The sequence below is a fragment of the Melanotaenia boesemani genome, chromosome 22 (genome assembly GCF_017639745.1).
Source record: "Melanotaenia boesemani isolate fMelBoe1 chromosome 22, fMelBoe1.pri, whole genome shotgun sequence".
Classification (NCBI taxonomy): Eukaryota; Metazoa; Chordata; class Actinopteri; order Atheriniformes; family Melanotaeniidae; genus Melanotaenia; species Melanotaenia boesemani.
In genome coordinates this window covers 10,266,507-10,277,343 of record NC_055703.1, presented here as the reverse complement: position 1 = coordinate 10,277,343, position 10,837 = coordinate 10,266,507, and the positions used below count along the sequence as shown (strand labels likewise).

The 10,837-nt window shown below is 37.7% G+C and overlaps 1 protein-coding gene across 1 annotated transcript; it reads left to right on the top strand.

Moving 5' to 3' along the window:
* Positions 1–8,040: 8,040 nt before the first annotated feature.
* On the top strand, positions 8,041–8,985 carry LOC121634234 (gonadotropin-releasing hormone receptor). The gene has a single exon (XM_041976750.1). The coding sequence runs from the start codon at positions 8,041–8,043 to the stop codon at positions 8,983–8,985; it is 945 nt and encodes a 314-aa protein (XP_041832684.1).
* The last annotated feature ends 1,852 nt before the right edge of the window (positions 8,986–10,837 follow it).

Here is a 10,837-nt window from a genome sequence, read left to right as displayed (position 1 = left end):
AGTATAATAATCCACCTCTGTGCCTAACGCAATTCTGCATATGTTTCAAACTTATGAAGTACTGGAGTAATTTTGATGGCACACATTCCTGGAGCCATTGTTCCCCAGCAGCATCCTGAGGCTGAGAAACTGTGTTTCACAACTTTTGTTTCTGCTGTGTTCTGCTTTACAGCACCGTGTCCCAAGCCAGCAAGTGGATAACACACTGGCCGTTTTGAACAAGCACTGTGACTGTTTAATCAAGAAAAAAGTGGAAATTGTCTGAGGAAGCAAGAAAAAGAAAGTGGAAAAACTGATAGAGCAATAATCAATGTTGAAGTGACTTTTACTGGCTGGAGAGGGCTCAGAGAAGAGACAGGATGAAAGACGGATGCCATATTAGCCTTCATTGCCCCAAAGTGTGAAAACCTGCCAAAGTTCAGTTGTTGTTTTCTTCATTTCACTTTCTTAAAGAAAAAATATTTGTTTTTTCCTATTTTTCAAACTGAATTGAACTTGACTTTTCGTTATAATTATATTCAAATAAGTGCTTTTTTACATCAAGTGTATCAAGCTTTATCACCATTTTGTCATACGAACTAATGCCCTTGGTTCTACTCTGTTATATAAAGGCAATACTATCACTGTAAGTGAGATATGTCCACCTGAACTGATATAAAAATCAAATTGAATCCAGTCTGACTGGACCATCCAACAATTTCTTATTCCCACTTAATTTGAGTCAATACTGAGAGGAGCATCGTAGGGCTCAAAGGGGATTATGAACCAAAACTGACTCAATTCTGTAGTGATACCCTGCTCTTGTCAGAAATGTCTATTTTAACTTCATGAATCCACAGGATGTGTTTTATAAATTCATTGAACTTTCTTAGATGACTTTGGAAACTTCCTATGGAAAGGACACTAGAAAGGTTTGGATCTGATGATCTTTCCAAGTAAGTCATATTTGTACTGGTGTCATATCAGGGTAAAACTGTAAACTGTAAAAATTACAGGGTCTGACTACAAGGTCCTCAGGAACATTCAGCAAACAGGCTCTGAGCTTTGATTCCCCTTTCAACACTCCAACAAGCAGTTTTCTTGATCTTCCAGACACCAGCATGGCCTCCACCTCCACAGGCTACTTGAAAATGGCTCCGCTATCATCATATAGCTTTCTCCTGCTTTGTGGGGAACAGTGATGTCATTTCAGCTTCTTTTTTTTTTTTTTTTTCTTAATTTGCTGCAGAAGATTAGAACATTTCATCTCTAATATTAGGCTATTTTGGGGTCATTCAATTGCCTTTTTAAAAATGTAACACAAATTTTGAGGCCCAAACTTTTGCATGTCATCAGCATTACTAGCCAAATTAAGCTTGGCATACCACGCATAAAGGAGTCAGTTTGGAAAAGGAGATTAAAAATGCAGATCCCCCCCTACTTAAAATCGGCGAGGAATGATGTCTCGAAGCCCAAAATCAGATAACTACTGCTATGTTTTGTCAAAATATTAAATATCTACATTCTTCTATCTACACGACTCTCATATATCTGCCAGTTAAATGCAGAGTAGTAAAATTACAGCTAAACAAGTCTGACAGCATAAAACTGTCTAACTGCACTCAAGCACACACTAAGATACTTTACACCACTGCATAACTGGCTACAGAAGTCACACATTCTCATAAAAACAATCCTGAAGTATCATTGTACAAAGTATGATTATCAGAGCTTAATGACAACAGACAGAATACATGTAAACACACAGATCTTTATAAACATCTATCATATAATCACTAACCCAAATCAAATATTTCATTGATGATTTTAACTTTAGATATGTCTGTAGGCAGGAATCCATTGCTAATTTTACAATGGATTGCTTTTATGGCTGTTATTAGTCCTGCATGGTGATTAACTAACAGGTCTAGGTGTGAGTCATTAAAAGACCTCTATATTAAATTTTATGACATTTATGATGGTTTAGTGAGGTGGGAGGTGGCCTTTTGGATCAAAGAGACAAGTGGTAGAGGTACAGCATGGTGAAGAACAAGTCTGCTGAAAAAAAAATCCAAAAGATTAATGTTTAACTGCAATAAACTGGTGTGTCACTGTGGCACACAGATCCGATCATTGCAAGCCTGACTCATGACAGCCCTGAAGAATTAGACCTGACAGAAAACAGACAGCATGTAAAGTACTCATGTATGTTTGTAAGAACAGGGAAAATATAATTATGAATGTTAAAATCACTCTTTGTGGAGACAATATTGACAAAAGGGATAAAGGGAAAAACTGCTCTGGAAACTTCTGCTTTAACAGAGTCACTAAGATCTTCACTTCCTCTGACATCAGTGGTTCTAAAACTAGGTCAGAGATGCTGTAATGGGTGATGATCAGGTCGTAAGTTAGGCAAGAAAGATGACTGAAAGTGATAGGAAAAAAGGAGATTAACCAGAGATTAACTTCTTAAAATTCTAAATAAACCGTATTATTATTATTATTATTATTAGTTGTTGTTGGTTTTTCTTTCACCTGTCCTGTTCAGCACCTACTCTGCTGCAGGAATCTGTGTTGTCAGATCTTTGACACTAACCCATTTAATGAAAACCAACCTAAAATAAAACAAGCAACTAAAAAGGCTGAATTTGAATTAGACTTGATTTAAAAAAAGTGCATGTTGCCAAAAGACATGAAGGGATTGTGACTACTTGCAAAAAAAAAAAAAAAAAAAAAAAAAAAAAAAAAAAAGAAGAATTGGGGGTTTAGTTTGGATTCCTTTGTTTTGATTCAGAAGTTAGGTTCTGCCAAAAGGTCATTACTCTTCTAAACTTTTCAGATGGTTTAATTTAAATAATAAATAATCCCACTGATTATTTATCCAATAATTTACATTTTAGAAAAATTGGAAATAAAAACAAAAACGCATTTTCTTGATCCCTAAACCATAATTGCCTCACAACAGTTTTTTTCTAAACCAACTACTAGCTCCATTTCAGATCCCACCAGCCACTATTAAGTAAAAAATGCAGATAATGAGTTCTCCTGTACAACCAGTAAGCCGTACTTTAGATAATTTGATTACAAAGTATACATAAAATTACTTTTAAATTGTTAGTAAAAGCTTGGAAGCAGTGTTCAAATACTTATTTTACAACTTGGATTGACAGTGGACCAGAGTATTGCATAATCAAAAGTAATGTAAGTAAGTAAATAAATAAATGAACAAGTGGGGTACATTAAATGTAGGCTTTGATCTTAACACGCAACAACCATTACGCTGCAACAGCGTTCTGCAGATTGTAGTTAAAATCAGATAAAGCATTTACCAGAAACACACAGACTTTCCACATTCACACCTCAAGCAACAAAGTGGTTCATTCAGTGAGTGAAGCATTACATAAGTTAGAAGCCAAAAAAGGTTTTATTACAAAAAGATCTCCCAAAAAGTCTTCACCGTCCAATGTCTTTCAAAATGTCGAAGCTTTGGAAAAAGTCCAGAAGCAAAAACTCATTTGTGAAGTTTCTGCTGTCTAGCGAACACAAGCTTTACCTGCCGCTGCTTAAACTCTGATGCTTCACTAATATGAAAGCAATTCAGTCAGGGGGACCAAACCAGTACTTTTGCTTTAATATTTAACCACATTTGGCTCCAGGTAGCCTACTTGTGAAATTATAGTTAGGTTTGAGTTTTCTCGCACTTCTCCCACTGAAGTCTTGAAATATTTAGATTTCGAAGAGTTCACGTGTAGCTCTTAAGCTTCATCTTAGTTTTGATACCTTCTGGTTTATCATTCATGTTTCTACCAGCATAACTGAAACTGTGGTGTGGCCTAATTGCTGTTCATTCACCTGAGCAGAGCGACACTGTGAATTAAAGCAGTGCATGATTTGTTCACTCAGTCAAGGCCCGATATTTGACACGTGACGAGCAAATTACAGACATAAACGCCACAGACATGTGCACCGTAAAGTTTGTAATCTCTCATGCGCGCGCATACGCACACAACCTGCACATCCATGCAGTCAACGCTACCTCCCCCATACACACACACACACAATGGCACCTAGTGTTCAGGTGAACACGTCCCGCATCATTCCAGATAATCAAGAAATTAGTGAGCTCAGAGGGTAAAGCGTCCCTGCCGTTGACCTTGTTGGGAGTCTGTTCCGCGGACGCAGCACTATTATCGGTAACACTTCAGCTGGAAGTGGCGGTCGAGGGGGGCTGTGATAACACACACATTGCATGGCCAGTCTGACGGAGCACCACTCCCTGGGAATCTCCTCCATCATCATAGCCATTATCTGCCGCTGCAACGTCCTCCAGACACGACTTAAGAACACACAAAAGAGGAAAAGCTGGCCAAGCAACCCTGACTCTGTCTGAATAAAAACAAAAAGGAAAGGGGAAAGGAAAAAAGGGCTCAAAGAAGGGAGATAATGTGGAGCAGCCGCTACTTACCGTAACGAAGGTTCGTGTGGCAGTCACTACCTCTTGTCTTGTTTTCACAGCCTGTCGGGAGACCTTATTTTCCAAACGGATAGGTAACAAAATTCAGCCTCATCTAAGTGGTTAACCGATGCGGCTCAAGTGGAGGAAATAAGCTCAAATATCACCGACGGTTCGCCACTCCACTCGAGGGAAAGCCCTTCCAATAGAGCCAGCACTTAACTCTCCTCTCACAAGAGGAGGAGGCAGCACTCCTTTCCGAGCAGAGCTCGTCCAAGCTTTTTCTATCCCGTCTGGTCCTCCGACGCCAACACGGCCGATAAACTTGTGTGTTGCGGTTGTAGAGACGATCGGCAGCCCGCACACACGTCGCTTACTGTATATCGTCTCTTCGCATTAACGCTGCACACAGCTTTCAGTTTGCGCACCAGCTACTGAACAACAACTAGCAGCACAGCACAACACGACTGACTGACTGCAGCGCTGACAGACTGGGTGGGCTGGGCCCCCCTCCTGCCGTGCAAAGCAAAGAAACTCCTCAGCAAAATAAATAAATAAAAAATTTTTTTTAAAAAGTCTCCCGGCTCTCCTTTAAAATATAAGTGGCAAATACTTTACATAACAACAACAAGCTCGTCGTCATCCTACTTTTGTGCCGGAGCATGTGATGGCAACATGGTGAGCCTTTTAAAGGGGTATCAACGCGTAGCTGCAGGGGCATGGGTTCTATTATTGGATCCAACCCTTTTAACTTTCCTAGATGGATGCGCTGTGGCATTAATTGGACACGGTGATGAGTGGGAAGCAGCCTGGAAGCACCTGTACACACACCAGCGTGTTCAAAAGTGGTAGTCAGACCAGAAATGCTCTTCATGTGCTGCTTGCAAAGACTGTACAGAAAAAGGTGGTGGTGGGGGGTAAATCCCCTAAAATGGTTTTTAAATAGCAATATACATGAGCCCATATAAGTGCTAAACCTGGAGTTTATGCAAAGCGAAAGAAAAAGTAATAACCAGTTCTATGAAACAAGCTTATACGGGCTGTGAACTTGTTTTCATGACTTCATTGTCAATTGGGCAAAGTGGGTGATCGTAGATCCAGACTTCTGGAGGGGGATCCATCATTAAATCGGATTGAATCATAATAACCTAACACACTTCACACTAAAGAAAACGAAATGGGAATGTGAACAAAAATGCCACAAAAGAGCTCCTGAAATAATTCTACACCTGTTGGCCATGGGTTATAAAGGAGCTATGCCAAAATGTCCACGTTTCAGACGTTACTTAAATTTCTAATAGGATTCAAGAAGTTGTGTTAACCTAAATGAAATTCCTTGAAATTCACATGGATTTGTAAAAAATGTACACAAAGGTTTGGGGCAGTTTTGAGAACAACAAGCACACAAGCAAAAAGACCCCCATAAGATCTGGGAATGAATTAATTTGGTTGGGTTTTTGTAATAGTGGGATGTCTGATAATCATGGAGGTGAAACTTCGAGAGAAGGCTAGTGCACATGGACAGGATTTTGTGTTTGGTACTTCCTCCATGTTCTATATGTGAAATGTAGACTCACTTTAAAAGGTTTTTAGAGTTTAGCTTTAACATCATATTTTGTATATATGGTAGTAAAGAAAGGGTTTTCTCTCCTCTTCCTTATGCAATTTCCATATTTCCAAGATATATATACAGTATTTTTTTTATTTGTCTGCTTACTTTCTAAGTCTGCTTAATAGTTTTAATTAACAGCAGTGATAAGACTTTTTTAATACCTGAGAGTGTAACACAAGTGTCAAACACATTTTTTTAATTAACTGGTTATTAATTGTAGTTCTTCTCCTAACCAATTACTTCTTGTACAGTGACAGATTAACAAGCAATGCACATTAGCATTTTAATGACTAATTCAATCCAACTGAGACAAAAGAACTGAAGTCCAAGTTGAGCTATAGTCTGGTCTTTTTCAGATTGTAAAAATATAAATGTGTACAAATTTAGTCATCCGCCAAGTGCACATATGCCCTGCTTGTTAGAACGTTTTGTACTTATAAAAGCACGAACTATAATACATTGGCAAAAACTGAAATGACTGAAGTGTAAATTATATGAGGAGCTAACATGCTAAATTTAGATATTTATGCTAAGCTGAACACGAAGATGTTAACATTGTCAGCAGAATTTAGCCCCAATCAATTTGTTTCCTGCAGCAAGGACACAGCTTTACTAAGCCTCTTGTGTTGCTCTATATGTGTTTCTGTGCTGACAATTAAAATAGTTGTATTTTTTCTTTTGCGGCTGCCAAATCTGAAAAAAAATTCTGTTGCTCCAAGCTAATCTTACTTTGGGATTTCTGTCAAATATGATCTAGTGATCATCTGGACAAAATGTTTAAAAAAAGCAATAAATCATGTCATGTGGAAAACTCTATACCCCCTTTGTTGTAACTGTTGTTTATGCTAGACATTTCTCTTTTTAAAAAGATGCAAGTCTTTGATTAATATCACTGAAAGTTTACTTCACACTATCCAGGCTCATTACGCAACACTCAGTTCACCCATTTGCTGCCAGTGTAGGGCTTATTCTTAATTACATACACACTGTGGGATATACAATTAAGCTGAATCAGGATGTAGGGCTTAGTTAAAAAAGAGACAAGTTAGAACATGAACTGGTTCTGTGACAACAGCAGGGTCCAGAAGCCCCTGTCCTATTACACCTCTTCCTTTGTTTGTTTGTAGCACACACAAAGTTACATACTGTATTACAGCCATTATTTTTCTCCAGTTTACTACATTAAAAGACATGGGATTAACTTAAGTGTACTTTGGTTACCCAGAGAATTTAAGCCAAACTATTATTGATTATCCAATAACTGACTCCATATACAAGGATTTTCAGCTCTTCATTGTGTTCTGATTTGTTTACTCTGAAGCAGGAAGTGCACCAGTGCATATTAAGGTCATAAGTGCAAGCAGTTAAAGTAAATGAAAAATTGCTTTCTGGACAATGGAAGTTTTTATAAATAAATGCTAGTATGCACATGTTACATTCACAAATACTGTACATAACATGCAGATTATCAATATAGTCAACCATTTGTAATGTATATGTTATATCACGTGAAAAAAATTACATCTTTTTTACATTTACAATAAATGGGTTTGGGAATAATTAATCTTACAATAAGCACAATGGGGGGTTAAAAGAGAGTTGACAAACTGGTAGGTATGAAATAGAGAATATTGTGTCAAATGCTAAAATTTAGCCACTGTAATAAGTGGAAAAACATGGTGCTGCTTTAATCGAGACACTGTGTTGATCTCAAGATAAAGCTTTGAAAAGCTCAGAGGTAAAACTTTAATGACTCCCAGCCTTCAGTGTTTCCAGCACCCTCTTGTTTTCCTGTCTCTGTAATGAGCCAATCACCAGTCAAGATTGTTGTCATCTTTGTGAACTTGAGGTTGTGTGGTCAGTGATACAGCAAAGTAAAGAGAGAGAGACAGCTCATTTCATTACTCGCTCTGCTCTGAAAAGTAGTTTTTCTAATACAATCTTTCTTGAGAACACAGAAGTGTTGGATTTTGTTGGGTCCAGCTAATTTTGAACAATGGATGTGTTTACTTTCTTTTTCCTGGGCTTGAGAGTATTTGTTTTCTGCATTGGATTTATGGGTAACATCTTTCTCATCCTTTCCATCATCCAGACCAAGTTCTCCCATATTAAATCATTTGAGTTATTTCTCATGGGACTGGCTGCAGCCAACTTAGAGGAAATTGTCATCATAAACATTTATGATGTTATCATCTTGCAGACTTCCTCCACCGCTGCTGGCACTTGGTTGTGTGATTTACTCAAATTTCTGACTATGTTTGGTGAAATCTGCAGCATTCTCTTCACTGTCATCATCAGCATCTTCCGCTACCAGAAGCTGAAAGATGTCACCAAGAGGATGAGCCTCCCGATTTACCTGGATAGCATCAGATCAGCCTGGACACTAAGTGGGGTTTGTGTGATGATGTCCTTGCTCTTCTGCCTTCCCGTTTTTGCTATTAACCCTCAAGGCTCTGTGGAAAACATCACAAGAAACAATAGTGGCTGCCCTCCAGACTTCTTTTACTGTGGTAAAAATCACTGTCCCAAACTGTACCTCGTCTACAAATATCTTTTCAGCCTGATGTGCCACCTGCTGCCCCTGATCATTGTCACGGTCACCAGCTGCCTCATCATCGCAGTGCTATTGAGTCAGAGGACGATGGTGACACCTGTGGTTAGTGTGAGCCCATCAAGCCAGCTGAACAGGAAAACTAAAGATCTGAGGCTCACTCGAAGCACGGTTGCTGTAGTGGCAGCCATGGCGTTATTCCAGATAGACTGGACCCTCTACCTTATCTTCCAATGGCTTTTTATCCCAGTTGACTTTCCTTTTATGGCTGAAGCTGAGTTCTTTATCTCAACTTCCTATACATCCATATCTCCATATGTTTATGGGATAGGGCACAACCTGTTCTCTCTAAAGAACTTGAAAAAGATGTTATTTAAATCTTTGCTTTAGGCCAAACTTGTCTTAACCTGTTAGGATAGCTAGATTGTACGTTTGGCAGCCTGATAAAAGTGCCTTTTATGATTTGTATGTTATAAAATATGAGCCAATTAACAAAAGAGCAGGGGTGAAAAGTCTGAAACTTGTTGAACCCTTTATTTAGAAAAAATAAATCATCTTTCATTATTCGGATAATAACAGCATTTTGCTACAATTTTACAGTTAATTTATAAAATCATGCCAAGTGGTGCTTTGGTACAAATTTTCTCTGTCAAATGGCTTTTAAAATTGAGCAGTTTTCAGTCCCAACATTTGATATATCTTCAAACAGCTACATGCTAATTTTCATGCCAATTTTTAAAGCTATAATTGTTTGAGCATATGCCTGCATGCCTCTAACAGTCCAATGAGTGCATGTTATGATTTAAAATGTAAAATAAATGGCTCTGTTTCACTCTGAGAGGTTCTAACTCGCACAATGCTTCCACATTTTAAAGCTTTTAGTCTAGTGCACACAACACACTGGCTTGTCTTTGCAGCATGCAGAAAGTGAAGAAGTATTTCTGTCATCAAAGACCCAATACAGTCATCAAACAGTTGAAATTGGCACAGCTGTTACGTTTATGAAATTTCAGCATGCGTATTGATTTTGTTTTTAAATGAGGGTTAATAGGCTTTACGGTTATTGTCAGAGAAAAAACTTACTGGCTCCTACTGAGAAGGAAAGCTGCTCCACATATTACTCACAGCAGCCCAATTAATCTGTTTAGTTTTATTTGAATCCAGGTGATATTAATATCTGTTTTGCTGATATGGAATACAGTGTGTTTTAAAAGATAAGTTATAGAATGTGTAATAATGTACAGAAATTGTATTAAATCTGTTATATTTTATCACTGGCCACTCCCAAAATCTGAATGGTCCCCCAGGTCATACCCAAAGAACACACAGTCAAATTCTAACAAATATTTAGTGTAAATGACTTTTACCTATATTCATATAAAAAGCAAACAATAGCTGAATCATCAGGGCGTTAACTAGAGGAGATTGTAATATTCCTAAACAAAAAAGAAAATGCAGTGAAATAATGACGTCATTCAGAGGCACACAGTCCTGGAATAAACTACCAGTAATCATCAGGGAAATGGTTTGTTATTATTCTTGGAATCGTTGTGTGTGATAGTATACAGACACATTCTTAACTAAATGTCTTGTAAATAGATGTTGCTGTAAATGACTTATGTTTCTGTCCCTGTTATATCTTGTCCATTATGTTGTTTTTAAGTCAATACCTGCAGGGACCAAAGAAGGAAATTAGCTATTGGCTGTAATCTTTTATAAGTTTGTTAGAAAGTAAATGAATGTGCCTAGTTCCAATTCTTAAATAACTCATTAATAATAATAAATAATAAATACCTGGGTAAATCTCAGATGTCCAAGTGCTAGTGAAGGCAGCAGATAAGAGACTTCTATATCTTGTTCTACAGCAACACTTCCATGTTCTTGATCATAATGCAGCTTTAATATAACATCAACTTGCTAACTGCCTGTGTGGGTGATAATATTTCCAAACTGTTAACATCTTATAAAAAGGATGTGAAAGCCATAAACCTGCTAGATGCAACAACTGTGCAAAATCAAACAGTCAATAAGAAACACTGATAAAACTTTTGATGTGGCTCAAAGTAAGCTTTTGTCTCTCTCTCTCTCTCTCTCTCTCTCTCTCTCTCTCTCTCTCTCTCTATACATATATATATATATATATATATAAGGTTTAATTTTTTCATTTGCCACCCTTTCAAGGTCTGTGCCCCTGCCTTTTTATTGGTCTTTTTGTAAAATATGCTTAAAAATCTATTATGCC

Excerpts from the sequence above, each read along its gene's own strand:
- LOC121634234 (XM_041976750.1), top strand. The coding sequence starts at position 8,041 with ATGGATGTGTTTACTTTCTTTTTCCTGGGCTTGAGAGTATTTGTTTTC.